At 35.9% G+C, this 15,589-nt stretch overlaps 1 protein-coding gene across 1 annotated transcript in view; it reads left to right on the forward strand.

Annotated features, from left to right (window-relative positions):
• Positions 1-15,589, forward strand: part of LOC148362361 (F-actin-monooxygenase mical2b-like) — a 71,302-nt gene that overhangs the window by 46,243 nt on the left and 9,470 nt on the right. Inside the window, exons 26-31 of the mRNA XM_088340272.1 lie at positions 3,604-3,640; positions 7,114-7,239; positions 9,612-9,662; positions 10,547-10,668; positions 12,381-12,602; positions 12,721-12,899. Coding sequence (XP_088196398.1) covers positions 3,604-3,640; positions 7,114-7,239; positions 9,612-9,662; positions 10,547-10,668; positions 12,381-12,602; positions 12,721-12,899 — 737 coding nt within the window. The remainder of the gene's footprint in view (positions 1-3,603; positions 3,641-7,113; positions 7,240-9,611; positions 9,663-10,546; positions 10,669-12,380; positions 12,603-12,720; positions 12,900-15,589) is intronic.

The following is a 15,589-nucleotide window of genomic DNA, read 5'->3' on the forward strand; positions in this document are numbered from 1 at the left end:
TCCAGGCTCCACAGGGGTAGCTTGTTAGAGTTATTACGCAACCTGGCCGCAGTAGGCCCCGATATTCCCCTCTCTCCCGATGCTGCCTCGGTCCCTTCCAGGACCCGATAACAATCTTAGGAACACCTTCTGGAAAATTAATTTATAATCCACATTGCAGTGAACCAGCTATAACCAAAGTGCGAAGTAGCGAGGGGTCTCGCTACAGCTAACACAACTGATTCCTGAGGGACACTGCACATGAAATTTACTGTTGCTTCTGAAGTCGCGGCTGCAGTTAGTAAAATAATGAAAGCCAACTATAATAGAACAAATTGGTCAATCAAAGATTGCAGGATGAAAGACATTGACACATCCTCAATTGCAACTTGTAAGTAAACTGAAATTTGCTCCTAAAAATAACTTTTAGGTGTGAATGATCCTACTATAACAATTAAATACCTAAAACAGTAGTCCAGATATTTGAAGGAATACCAGCTGCACTTTGACTGCAGTGGAAATTTTCAAACAATGACGTTTTTCTTAATAGATTCAAAGTTCGTTAATATATTCACTTTTCTTCTTTTCACTCTGATTTAAAATCACAATACTATTGCATGCAAGCTGTCAATCCATGAGACATTTGTGAGAATTATATGGATTTTTTGTCTATCTAAAAAGCACCTTGAATATTTTTCAATGGCCCTTTTTTGGCACTCAAGTCTATACTCACCTCAAAGCACTATAATGTACTCTTTATGTTTTCCTTTCTTTCTTCACTTCATTTTGTTCAGTACATTTACCATTTGTAACTCGGCACAACCACAGATTGATGCTAGCAGGGCAACAATTGGCCAATATTCGTTGTGATTATAGCTAATGTTGTATGCTCAGGTGGCTACGTATGTCTTTCTTAGTGTCTAATACACGAGTAAAACTTTGTATTGGAAATATCCACAGCATACTCACTGTTTGTTTTATCATCATTGTGACCCTACTAACAGCTTGTACTAAGCAGTTCATCATTGATATGAGAGGCCGTTTGAGAAGCAAATCATACTTGCTTTCACATATACAGTAGCATCATGGGCTTATACATGCACAACTATACTCGCAAACACTGTCATACCCATGCACAAACCCTACTGTACTCTCCCATTCAAACTACTATACTCTCACACATACACTACAATGCTTTGACACACATACTTCTATACTCTCGCACACATACTGTAGTACTATACTCTCATTGACCCACTACTATGCTTTCACACACATACTACTGTACTCAAAGCATAGTATACTCAAACACACTTGAATATAAACTCCCTCACACACACACTACTATATCCCCCCACACACAACTATAGACTCTTACAATTAATATACTCTCTCACTCACACTTTTCACTCTCACACACCAATAAAATGACCATTACTAGTCAGTTTTTTCACGCCTCGTGTAATGATCACTGCACATCCTAGTGTTGTTTTACTATGGCTAGTTTTGGTAACCATGGGGGATGCACAGTGATCCGTGTGTGCATATGTTGTATCGTTTCACGTCAGACTATAGTTGCAAACCAGTATAGTGTAGGAAAGTGTGAGAGAGTATAGTAGTGCCTGTGTAGGAGGATATACTAATATGTGTAAGAGACAGGGTTCCTGTGGATCCTTAAAATATCTTAAAAGGCATTAAATTCATTATTCTAAAAATAATTTGGTCTTAAATTTTATTTCAAAAAGCATTAAAAGTCTTAAACTGTCTTGATTTTTAACATGCTGTAGGAACTCTGATTGAATTCATTATTCTAAAAATAAGGCCTTACTTGGCATTAAAATGTATTTAATTTAATTTTTGAAATTCCTAAAAATGTGACCACATAAAATTTATATTTGTTTAAACTAAAGAGGTTTAGTATCATTTATCAATTGTCTTGTGAAATAATTCGCCGATTTACTTGAATGGCATCATCGCGTGACCACAATAATGGAACTATCAAAACTGTGATTTGGTTTCAGAAGCACAATACACATAGCAACTTCAGACAGAGACGTTTACTTTGGACCGTGTTAGTGTTAATTTATTGAGCAGTGGCTGTTTGATGAACGTTTTTCTTAACGGCTAAAAGCTGTGCCAGTTAGTGTACGGAAAACAATGTATATCATTCCAGAAATATTTGTGGGTTTTAATTTCAAACGGCATTGAAAAGTCTTGAGTTTAACTTGCCTTAAGATGTAGGAACCCTGAAGAGAGAATAGTACTGTGTATGAGGTATAGTAGTAGATGTAAGAGTATTGTAGTGTGCATCAGTGTTCCCTCTAAGCTGCGCGCGTGCGCAATTGCGCACTGCTCGCACATTTTCTGCGCACAAGAAAATCTAGCCGGCGCACAAAAACGAGGGCTCAAAATTACTAATTAAAAAGCGACTTAAGTCAAAGTTACAGTGCATGAAGGTAAAAATACACGGGTTCCCCTGACGTTGTGTCCTAAATGCGGTATTTTGAAGTCGAGTCAGAGTAGAACGAAGTTGAGTAAAGTTAGTAGAGTTGGTCGAGAACCGCCTTCTTCGGCTCGGCTCACTAAAAGGAACCGGCTCTTTCGGGTCCTAAACGGCTCTTCAGGTTGTTTTTGCTTCTTTAATCCCAACATGACCAAATATTATGTAAAACTATGCACAAAATGACTTGAAAGAAGGGGGGAATAGAACAATAAAGAAACAAATACCAAAATGAAAAAGTGGAAAAAAAATGAGAAAAAAAGAAACAAAAGGAAGAGGAAAAAAAGAAAAAATTTAGAAATAAGCCAGAAAAAAGAAAAGAAAGAAAGGTAGAAAAAAGTAAACAGAGAACAAAAAGAAAAAAGTAACAGTACGGAAAAAATAAACACAATGAGATTTTTTTAAAGGAATTTAAAAAATAAAGTAGAAAAAAACATGGAAAAAAGAAGAAAACGTTTGTGTCGCATTCAAATAATTTCCAATTATATCAAATGAATCTTGTTGCCAACATTGTACTTTCACTAAAAAATGTGATTAAGTACAGTTGTGTATCTTGCAACCGACTAAATAAGCCCCCAAAAATGTTAATATTATGCGACAAAATATATCAGGAAATAAAAAGAAATGATAGATAGATAGATAGATAGATAGATAGATATCTTGTGAAAGAATTGTAAGAACAAACGACGTTTGTAGGCCGTACAACCTTTGCAATAGTACATGAGTCAATTCATTCAAAAGAGAAAAATAATTTTGCCGGAAACTCAGCAAAATGTAACTTGATGTCAAGTTTTGGACATGTTTGATAATTAATTATCTTGCCACACTTGGGATTATGCGTTGCTCACCGTTTTTGTGTGAAAGCTCAGACCCGTAGAAAATTAGAGGGAACAATTGTGTGCATGGCTTATGAATGTATCTGTATGAGAGATTAGCTGTGTATTTGTGAGTATGATGTTATATGTGAAAGCAAGTATCATTTACTTCTCAAAAGGCCTCTCATACATTAATCCCATCACACGCTCTGCCTGCCTCAGTTGATGCATCGTCCACCATGCTTTTATCGATAGACTAGCTTGACAGTAACGTGCATATCCACATCTGTGTGGTTCCTTCTGTTACAGAAGACCTCCCCCCTTCAGAATCCCTCTCCAGAGCTCTGTCATGTACCTACTAGTCTTTTGTTTTTTTCTTATGTCATTTTTAGGTAATCTTCCCAATAGTTTCTTTCCCCTCCAAAGCATTAGGCGGTTAATATGCAGTTTGTGGACACATTTGATATGATGCTATGGATGGTTTTCACTTGTAATCACCAAATTTAAACTTTTTGTGTTAATAAATTAGTATTTGGTGACTTGCGGCTTCAAATGTCAAAACGTGGAATTCTGTATTATTGCCTTGCTTTATGAGTGGATATCAACCACAAAAGAATGTTTTTAATAAAAGTAAAGGTTTACAACAGTAGTCTCCTACCACGTACATAGGTATTAGTATATATTTTCAGTTTGTTCTGTATAGCTTGCAGTTCAATTTGACCAATTCTGCATTATAAAATAGTTTTTTTTTTTTTTTTAAAGTTGTGTTCACTTTGTATATCCAATTAATACTAATTTTCTGCATCGCTGTAGGCTTAAGTCTCGATATTGGCTTTTTTCTTATTTCCTTATTCACTGCCACTGTAAAAATCTATGATATTTATGCAATGTAAATAAAAATAAGTCCAAATAAATCCAATTGATAACCGTTGTGTTGTGCTTTATTGTCAGCTTGTTTGCATAACTTAAGACCTTAGTCTCTACTCTGTTCAAATAAAAGTAATACCCATACACAGAGCTACCAAATATTAATAAGAATCTTCCGTAGTACACTAGTTTTTAGCAAATTATGAAATACACATTTCCTATGAAAATGAAAAATCAAGCAATGTTCATTTTTGTATTAAAATTTTTGTTTGTTACAAATACAGTATTTAGATCGTTACAGATATTTATATCCAATTTATAAAATAAAGTTATTAATGATTGCTCATTTTTTGCAGTAATTTCTGATAACCTTGTGTAGGAACCACTTTTCAACTAAAAAAAATTGCGCTTCTAAGTGCTACTAGGAAGCTGATATTTTCCTTATGCCTTCAGAAATATGATTTTCAATGATTGGTAGCTCTGCCCATACATAATAACCAATCATTTAACAATTGCATTATCACCCATCTGTCGAGAAAATCTTGTGTGTTTGTGCTGAATTTACCTAACATCACGTATTTGTTTGTCAGTCCGAGAGCACCATTAAAAATTAGAGACTGGGTATTAAAACGGTGCACAGGGGGGTTAGATACTTGAGCAAAGCTGAAGTGAATCACGTGATATCTTCTGTCATCTTCTTGTCAACTCTTTGCTGTTTCTTGAGTCTTTGTCCTTTAGGTGGTGATGTTTTTTCATATTTCCCTAACACTTCACAATGGCTCTTATTAATCAATTCTTTTAAAAAAATGTTGCCTTTCTAAATGGGAATATCAAGCTAATAGTGACCAATCGCTACTAAAAATATTACAGTATACCTGTCAACCTCAACTAATTCAATGGTATGACGTATAAATGTTTTCAGAAGTATTGTATGAGTGCCAAAACAAAAAAAACAGATGTTTTTGTGTTTAAAAAAACTATTGTGAAAGGTTTGGCGCTGCTCGCCAGCAAGTCTCTTGAAATGATTTCAGTATGATAAATCACCATTAGAAGTCAGGAGTGGCTTTGATCGGATCTTTTTCCATACATCGAGGAAGCACAAAATCGTAGTGTTGCTTCCTGTATCCGGCGAATAAGTGTATTTAGGTGACCGTATATGGTGAGTAGGCGTACACAAACAATGTGGTGAGTTGCGAGATATGGACATATAGTAATGGGCAGTTAACTCTTCAACAGAGCTTATTCCTATCAAAACAAAAAAGACAAAGTATAATTGTTATTATCTGTTCAGGGAGGGATGACGTTTTGTGTACATCCTTTTTTTTCAAATGAAATTTGAGGTTTCAATCTTTCTTTTGACATGTCATATGTCTATAATGCAAAACAACATTTTCTGTAGGCCTTTAAAAATTAAAGTGGCAAAAATTTGAGTAAAACTCTGCATTGAATGAGTTAAGCGATAATACACCATACAAACACAGCACAGCTCCTATATAGTCCAAGACAGAATATGTAAAATAAAAAGCAAAGATGGTTTGTGTAAACAAGTGTAGTTTACTAGATAATGCAAACAATATTTACAGCATATTTCTTCGTTCTTTTCCCCTTTGCAGTAAATGTTTACTAGTGTACCATGACAATATCAGCAATTTATGATGACGTCATCATCTGCTACCAGTGACAGAGACCAATCGAAATGGGCAAAATGACAAAAAAAAACAAGATTTTTTTTTTTTTTCCTGTATACAAAATGTTGTACACAATTTTTAATCATCCCAGGAAAATTAATTTTAAAAAGTGTAAGCTGTCTGTTATGTTTTAGTAGACTGAAAACATTTGAGTTTGATAACTTCGACTGTAGAACCAACAATTGTGACTCAGAACTACAGCAGGATATTTATTGTCATTGTGTCAAAATCCAAATTGACCCTGCTTTTCGGTTTATTGCATTTTCTAGAAGGAAAGCTTGCTACGCAATGTAACCTTTTTGCCTTTTAGATTTTAGGATAAAACTGAAATTTTTCTGCCTAATATACAATGTAAAGAAGTTTGCGTCATTCTTTCTGTACTTGTTTTACTTTTTTCAATAATTGAAAAGACTCCTTTTGGAAGAAAAACTTGTTAAATGTTGAGCTTTTATGCGAGTACGGATTGCATGTTGTACAGTATTGTAACTAGATTTTTTTCGTGATGATTCAGAGTAATTAGCACATAGTTTAGCCAGCATTACACTTCTCCATTTTGTCCCTGTGCTTAAGAACACTCAAAGATCTTTCTCCTTTTTTTGTTACTGTCCAAGACATTTTTTTTCTACAGGAATGATGTATTGCAAAATTCTGTGCTCATGTTTGCCCAATGGATTTCCCATTAGTTATTTTGTTCCTTTATAAATCACACCCTCCTCCCCACAAACTGTCAACTATACGCTAATTGTGACGCACAACTAAATACGCGAGTATAACCTGACTCAGTAATTTCAGACTTTTATTTTATAGATGTAAATTCTGCTTAGATGCGAGTAGATATAGTAGGCAGACTATATATCCTTGAGGAGGAATTCAGCGGCCTCGTTTGAGACTGGGCTACCATAACTCTTCACGTAAGCAAAGCAAAAGCAGCCAATAATCAGAGGTTACTATAATTAATGATCTGGATATGTTCAATAGCGGAGTAACATTGTAACGCACCATGTAGTAGCGAGAGTAGTTAGAAATTGTTATTGATTAGGCTTTACTTTACAGTAATTGCGTTCCTTTGTAACACATTAGTCTAAGATTTTGTTTTTACCTTGCATTAAACGACCAGGTACTTGATATGACTCTAAAAAGTGAAAAAATACCGGTCTGTTTGGCTCACTCCAAAGTATATCCCCACCTTCCTTTGTACTCTATAACCAGATAATATTCCTTAAGCAATTAGTGTTGTTGTTGTTTGCCTTTTGTTAATTTTCAGACCTGCATGCAGATAGGTGTTTGAAAGAAGATCCTCAGGTAACATATGCATCTGTGGAAAACCTCAATGCCCCCAGCCAAGAAAAAACTTCAGTAGAAGATGTCACAAAGGAAAAGAATGCTGAAGGTGGTTTAGGATTCACTGTGGTTCTACAGCACTGCACAGTACTGTCTATTGATGCATCTCAGTTTCAATACCATCTTCAAAATTAAGAGAAAACTAGCAAGACAGTCCAACGAGATTATAATGTGTTGTGCTTGTGTCTGAGGAGTAGGGCTGCAACAATTAATCGATAAACTTAACTATTAAAAGCGTTGGCATCTAATTATATCATCTGTTGAGTCACATGATTTTTGAGCCACTAAGAACATTAAATCAATGCAAATACCAGTGCACACAATTCACTAAAAGTTGCAGTACCACTTTTGGCAGAAGGTGCCAAGACCGATTTTATTAAGTTATCTGACATTGTTTTAAGTCTTTTTTGTATTGAACATCATTACAAACAAAATTAGCATGAAAGTTTTTTCATCATGAAACTAAGTAAACACTTTTCAGGGGAACAGAAGTACTGGAAAAAAATAAGTTGGTAAAAGAAAATTATTGATAATAATGAAATTTTTAACAGTATCCTTGGGGCAGATTCTTAAGCATATTATATATAGTTTTCATATTGGCAATGTTGATTATATTCAAGGATTCACCCCAAAAACATTTGTTGACAAAAGTTTGAAAATTGGGTTTATGTTTTTGATATTTTTTGTGGATAAAAAAAAACAGTGCAACACCTAAAATGAAAATATAATATGATATTTTGATAAAGTGGTATGAAAAGGATATCTTACATATTTGCATGTGTATTGCATATATTTGTATGCATTTTTGTTTATTGTCAAGATAATTGACAATGACTTGGAATTTTGTTTTATGTTATATTATAGAGTATTCTGTTGTTGTGTGAATGATTTTTCTATTTGTCCCAAACTTCAATATTTGAATGAAGAGGAGGAAACTAAAAGTGTTTTTAAGATATCCGATTCATTGATTCATCAAAAAAAAATTATGTTTTTTTCGGGTCTTTTCCTAATCGATTAAACATTAATCTAATGTTTAATCGATTAGGAAAAGACCCGTTAGTTGCAGCCCTACTCAGGAGTGTTCATTTTTTTCTTTTTGTTAGTTGTGTTTTATTCCATGTTATCTTTTACCGTCAGCATCACTCAAACTGGTGGAGTTACGACATCTTACTTTGATTTTGCGGGCAACCTATTAAGCTTTAGGTCGAGACAAGCAGCTGGCACTACATAAGTTCGATGGCATGTTTAATATTTCCAATTTAATTAAATATAGATTCGGTTAAAAACCTTTTTGTTTACCCATGTTACCCTATATTGTATTTTAAAAAGATGACTGAATGAAATGTATTTGGGTACAGCACAAAAACATAAAAACTCAACCAAGTAATCAAACAGCTGTACAACACAATAATATTATACATAAACAAGTGCCGAAAGGGAGTAGGCTAAAGAAGCCAAAGCTTTTAACTGCCCACCCCTGTTGCATTTTCTCCCCCATTTTAATTGCAAGGAAGACTTATTCAAAACCAAAACAAGTTAACAGAACTTTACCCCAAAACGCAAATTATAAAACAAGGAAATTATATTTCAAACTTAAAATTGTGTCAAAATAGTGTCGCTAGTGATACTTCAAGTAAATCGTTTGGGGGAGGAAAGGTTTGTAAAACAATTAAACTTGTAATAATATTGCTAGTGATGAGTAAAACTTATGAAGTCTTGATTTATTCATCTTTTTTTATATTTATCTAAAATGCTCAGAGAATATTTTTTGACTGATATACTGTAATGAGATGAGATGAGATGAGATACTGTAATAGAAGATAATCTTGTAAGCCCTTTCACAGAGACAGGATGGAAGAAATTTACCAATTACCGTTTTCTTCTTGTTTGCCTGAGCATTCCTGGGTGCTAGAGAGAGAATGTTGGCGCTTGGGACTGCTTTGATTTAACCTTAAGAAAAGGCTCATTGTGCTGCTACATTTTGTGTTGTCAAGGCTTCTTGTCATTGCTAGTAAACAACAATGACAAGGTAGGCTTTCACAATGCCTGTATGTTTCAGAAACTCTAAAACTAACATACATTATGATTGCCAACAAATTAAATTGACTAAGAAAGATATATACTGTATACTTCAAACCTGGAAAAATCCAGGTAGGTAATCTCAAGCACCAAAGCAGAAACATGGACTTGGCTTACTGCCTACATTAGCCGTCAAGAAAATAAGGTGCCGTTGCTTCACTGTAGCAAGCTAATCTGCCATTGATTACTTTAAGCAGCCATCTGCTTGGATTTGAAAGCTGTGCGTTAAAATAAAGTGGCAAACCCTTCGTTTTGAATGGATCAAAGTTCATGTACCTGTGCAATCAAAAGTAAGGCTATTGTCTTTTTGTCTTGATTTCTTTCTCCCCCAAATGTATGCAGATACCTGTAAGACCAAACACAGTAATTGTTGGAAACAAAGAATCAAGGCAAGTGAGTAATCTTTACCTTAACTTTCCTTTTTTTAACTGATCCTTTTTTGATTGGACTTAATTTCAACTGACAAATTGAGATGGCAAACAAATGACGAATAAAGAAACATGATTTTAGGATAGACGCTGCCCCACTTACGAATGAGGTTCCGGACGTTCATTCGCAAGTTAAATTTGTTCGTAAGTTGCTTCAGTGCTATATTTTGTATTTTTCAGGTTTATATTAGTATGTTTAAGGCTTGTATAGGTAACCTGTATTATTTTGTACTGAAAAATAAACATTTCATAAAATGATATGCTCTATAAAGATGAACAAAGTAAGGTTTTACATACTTTTGGGACTTGCGTTCCGACCATTTTCTCAACCGCATCAAGCTTTCTTATTCCACTTTCATTTCAAAAGAAACAGCCTGCCGCTTATTTACACTTTACACCAACTATATTGTATGGATGCACAAGACATTGAACTATAAAAATGTTAAAGTTCTCCGTGAGCTGGAGATACAATATAAGTGTTTGCACACAAACTAGGAAGAGAAAGCAGATTTCTTCTTCGGGGTGGATGCTGGGTGATCTCTCACAGCGCCACCACACCCCGGTAGTGGCGGAAAGAAGCACTACAGTACTGTCCTATACTCGGAAAAAGGTGCACGCCATACCAAATCTAACTTACAGCAATGTCCGAAAAATGTGCCGAAAATGTTTTTCGTATCTACAGTTTTTCGTAAGTCGAATGGTCGTAAGTAGGGGAGCGTCTCTAATGGCTTAACCTGATATCCTGGTACAGAACCCCTACTGACCAAATTGCAATACGATGCTAGTTTATCACAGTTTATCAAATCTTAATGAAGATAAACCATTTATTATCCTCTTTCCTCCTTCAAGCGTTCCCTCTCATATTTGTGAAAAACCATCCACAAAGTTGGCCACGGGACAAAGAAGGACCGGAGACTGTCCCTGAAGTGGACTCTGACTTTGAGGAGATCGAGTCAGCTGAAAAAAACCTAGTACGTTCAGACTCATACCTACACAATTTTAGCCCATGATAAAGAGCAGGGGTCTCCAACCTTTTTCAAGCTGAAAGCTACTTTTTGTTACTAACTAGTGCAAAGGGCACCCAGTTTGATATGAACTACCAAAAAAGCAACTTTAGCGAGATTGTTTGCGAAATAGCAAAAAAGGTAGCTTGATAGTTAGCAAGAAGGGTAAACTGGTAAAAAACTAAAAGGGAGATAGATGGATAGCTACAAGAGTGAAAAGCAAGAGAGAAAGCTAAAAACCAAGCTAGATAGCTACCTAGAAAGAAGGCCAAAATTTAGCTTGATAACTAGCAAAAAGGATAATTTGTTAACTAGATAGCATGCAAAAAAATGTAAAATGCTTGCTAGATAGCTTGCGAAAAGCTATTAAGCAAGATAGATGGCAACAAAACTTAAAAGTTAGGTAAAAAAAAATGCACATTTTTTTGCTTATTCACTTGATAAAACCCATAAATTGGATTTCAGTTTGTTGTATTTCTTGTAAAATAAATAAATAAAAAGTTGAATATTTTTTTTTTGATACTACTTGTGAGGCCCCTTCTCAAAGTTTCTTTTTTCCTCACGCTGAGGTATTGAGTTTTTCCTTGCCCGCATGTTGGTTTAAGATCAGGCGATGGTGTAATTGTAATCCTGTGCCGTCTTTTGAGACATCTTGTAATTAAGGGATATACAAATAAATGTGACTTGATACAGATTCAGATTTTACTCTCTAAATTAATTGCTTAAAAATATTTATCAATACTGGTATAGATTGATTTTTTTATTTTATTTTAATTTCTAAAACAGCATTATTACTACGTTAGTATCATGTTATTACCAGGTGAACTATTAAAAAAGGTTAAATACACTCAGTCAACCAATAAAAATCACAATGACCCAGCACTGATGAGCTAATGTCAGAACAGAGCGCGGCTACCTCAACTGCCCGTAGGGGGCACCCTGGTGCCCTTTGGCACCACGTTGGAGACCCCTGTTATTGTGTATAGAGTAGCTTATTATTAATTTGTTTTCTACAATGCTATTTGGATTTTTCTGTTTATAAATAATTCATTTATCGGAATTAATCTGGAAAACAACCAAAAGATTAATGAAATAGGTTATTTATACTAATAAGGTTTTATTGTTCAGTCAGTCTGCAGTTTAGGGGCTATATTTTAAAAAACAAACAAAAAACATTTTCGCATTCTAAATTAATGGCATAATAAGTGTGCCCTAGCTGGGAGGCTGGTGGTCTTTTTGGAGGCTCACGATTAAATTATGATTCAGGGACTTGATAATAAAATGATAATTAGCGGTTATTTTCCCTCAATATTTCTTTTCCTTCTCTAAGATTGAATCTATTGTAGTGTTTAACAACTGTGCATTTATGTAAAAAAAAAAAAAAAAAAATTACCTGGGGAAACTCATGCAGACTCCAAAGTGACAACAATAGAATACAAACATTTAGATAATTAATTTAATAAAAAATGTTCACCTGAATATGGAAATTTTGCTGTTAGGTTTAATATCTATTATATAGCTAAAGCTTCTGTAAACTCTTGCAAAGACATGCGATCCATTGTATTGTGCTTCGCTCATCATTGTCTTGATGGCTACATAGAATGATGTGGCGAGCCACGAATTAAACACATGTGACTTATCCCTAATGAATAAATAGGAAGTTGTTTTTCTTTACTCAGACTTCTAAAGGCGACGCATCCGGTGATCCCATCTGTCCCTCAGCAAAAATTGAGAAGTGCAAAGACAAGAATTCAAAGGCGACAACGTGCAACTTGAGCAGCCCAAAGAAACGTTTGATTTTATCTCGTAATGACATAGAGAAACTCTTGAGCTGGGACGTGCCGGGCACTCCGAACGAAACCTCCATCACTACAGCGGCTGCGACCACAAAGCAATGCCAGGTTGAGACGTCACTATCCGTCTCTTTGTTTAATGTGATAGTCTGACAAGAAATAAGAAAAAAAACAATTTCACCTCAAAATGACCTGTGTTACCCGTTCCCCTCTGATGTTTTATCAGGTCCAAGCAGAAACAGAAGCAGATAAGCCTCAGGCAGACTCCGACCGGCCTGTAGAACCAACAGAAAGCCAATTTTCTTCTGCCTCTTCCCTCTCGGCTTTCCAGCTTATTGCCAATGCCTTCAGGAGGACATTTAGTGTGACCAATTCTTCCAACAGCTCCAACACAGCCCCCACAATGTTTGTAAAGACATCATTATGTGCCCCGAATCAAAGCTGCTCTTGTTATCCTGTGCCTACCTAAAATGGTTGATCTCATGCATACAGTAATCTAGGGGTCGGGAACCTATGGCTCGCGAGCCATATATGGCTCTTTTCATGAGTACCGTATTTTCCGCACTATAAGGCGCACCTAAAAGCCTTTATTTTTTCAAAAACTGACCATGCGCCTTATAATACAGTCGCCTTATATATGGATCAATATTAAGTCGCAAGGTCTCGCAACAAAGGCAAGCAGCCGCCGACTAGATTTTTCCTCGTAGGCGATGTGGTCCGCGGTGTATGCTGGGATACATATGCCGGCGTTTCATTTCCCAGCCAATAAGTCAATCATCATTTGAATCGATCACTATTGGCTAAAGTTATTCGGAGGTAAAGGGGGCGGATCCTTTTTATCATTTACAGGCTCGCATAGGCTATAGGGGCAAAACAAAGCCTGCAATTGGCCGAAAAAGATGAATGTGAATAGCAAGTTTGGTTGTCTACGGCATAGAGGAAAAAATTTTTACCATTCTGTATTTGTAAATATTTGAATCTCCTGGATTTACTACACTCACGGATATAAGAGGACCATGGTTGCACATTATTATTGAACGCAACGACTTCGGTGAGCTACTCCGGCTATATATTTTCCCAGTATCTTGTTTCAGAGTGATCTAGACGTTTCTGTGATGGGTCTTTTTTTTAATTAAACTCAATTCCAAGTGTTTATTGTCATATGCACAGTAAAGTTGCGAGCGAAAAAGAAAATAGAAACTAAGGAATGGTTGGCATTTCTTGAATCCCAAGACTTTAACCTTCCGAATGATGGAACGATGCATTTGAGTGACATCGTACGGACACCGCATCCACACGTGTTCTCGACAAGTATTTGCGTCTTTGCAAGCTTTGGGAATGTTAAGGGGGTAATAAGTTTGACTGAACTATCTGACTGTTTTGTCGACGTTCCCATTGTAGCGCCTTATAATCCGGTGCGTCTTATGTATGTCATAAATAGGACCAAAAACTATTTTTTCGGGGTGCGCCCTATAACCCGGTGCGCCTTATAGTGCTCCTTTCATGAGTACATATGGCACGCGAGCCATATATGGCTCTTTTCATGAGTACATATTGCTTGCGAGGTCATATATGGCTCTTTTCATGAGTACATATGGCACGCGAGCCATATATGGCTCTTTTCATGAGTACATATTGCTTGCGAGCCATATATGGCTCTTTTCATGAGTACATATGGCTTGTGAGCTTTATATGGCTATTCTCATGAGTACATATGGATCGCGAGCCATATATGGCTCTTTTCGTGAGTACATTTTGCTCGCAAGCCATATATGGCTCTTTTAATAAGTACATATGGCTCTGAGACAAAATTCTGTTCATGAAAATTTAATTTGAGTTCTTTCCATTTGGCATTGACTGAGTAAGGCACGAGCAACGCCAATGTAACACTATTAGAGAGTGTGACACGGTCCAGTATATAAAAGGCACAGTTTCCACTACAGGTTACAGTCAAGGTCTCACACCAACATACCGTGTTTTGGTTGTACGTGGCTAAGGAATCCTTTATATGGAAGCTCATTAGATTATATAGGCTCACTGTTGACACACTTTATTTAAAAAACCCACAAAACCAACTGCAAATTCCCAAAAACATCAGCCAAGTCCATAGAGCAACTTGATCGGGTGAGCGCTATGGGTGGGGCGGATATCTACACACACAGCACGCTTCTTTCTCTCTTGCATGCGCCCAGTGTGTTGAAAGGAAATAATACACAGACGGAAACTTTTTGTTTGCAGTATTTTGTGCCATTTTTACAAAAGAACTGCTTGCACCTTGTTCTGGAACAATTATTCATATAAAAAATAAGGTCAGAATGAGTCTTAACTATCCTAAGAAGCAGTGGGAAGGAGACAAGTTTAAATTGGTCTATTTTCTTATATGGTACACAGGGTCTGACATTATTCCATAAATTTGATCAAATCATCACACTATGAAATCAAATGCACGGAGAAATTTGGTTTTGGCTGGAGAGAGGGTTTGGCGATTTTGTTTATTTTCTTCTTAAAATATGTGGTATGGCTTTTACAACAACAACAAAATCTAAATATTTTGCTACTAGTGCTCTTTGGCTCAAAAAAAATCCCAACCCCTGCAGTAATCCCTTGTTTTAGCAGTGGTTCTGTTCCAAAAAGGTCTTGCAACGTATAAACTTCAAAATACATAAAAACCAAAGAACAAACTCAATTTACAAGTATTTAACTAAAGTACTGTACTTTTTATCTACAAATACTTCTGTACTGTCATTATAATTTTAGGACTAATCTTGCTGCAATATTGTAAAATAAGTGGGGTTTCCCTAAATGGATGAAAATTAAATATTTTCTACTTTAAGTATGTGTTAACAATGCCCAACAGAGGGCTGTGGGTAGTGCTGGAGAGAGACGTCATGCTCGTCCCCTGCATGTTTTTTATTTTATTTCTATTTGTCAGTGGAGAATAGAAATGGTAAAAGGCGATAGAAAGCACTTACCCCAGCTTTTTTTCCCCAGGCGCCAGTGCTTTTGCCGGTCCAGTGTTTCGTTGACATGATGGCTTTTAGAGAAAATCGAAGTTGAAAAAGATTTGCGAGTACATAATATAGCTTTGTCAGACT

Source organism: Urocampus carinirostris, chromosome 7, assembly GCF_059441175.1.
Source record: "Urocampus carinirostris isolate Australia breed hairy pipefish chromosome 7, RoL_Ucar_1.0, whole genome shotgun sequence".
In the NCBI taxonomy this organism is placed as follows: Eukaryota; Metazoa; Chordata; class Actinopteri; order Syngnathiformes; family Syngnathidae; genus Urocampus; species Urocampus carinirostris.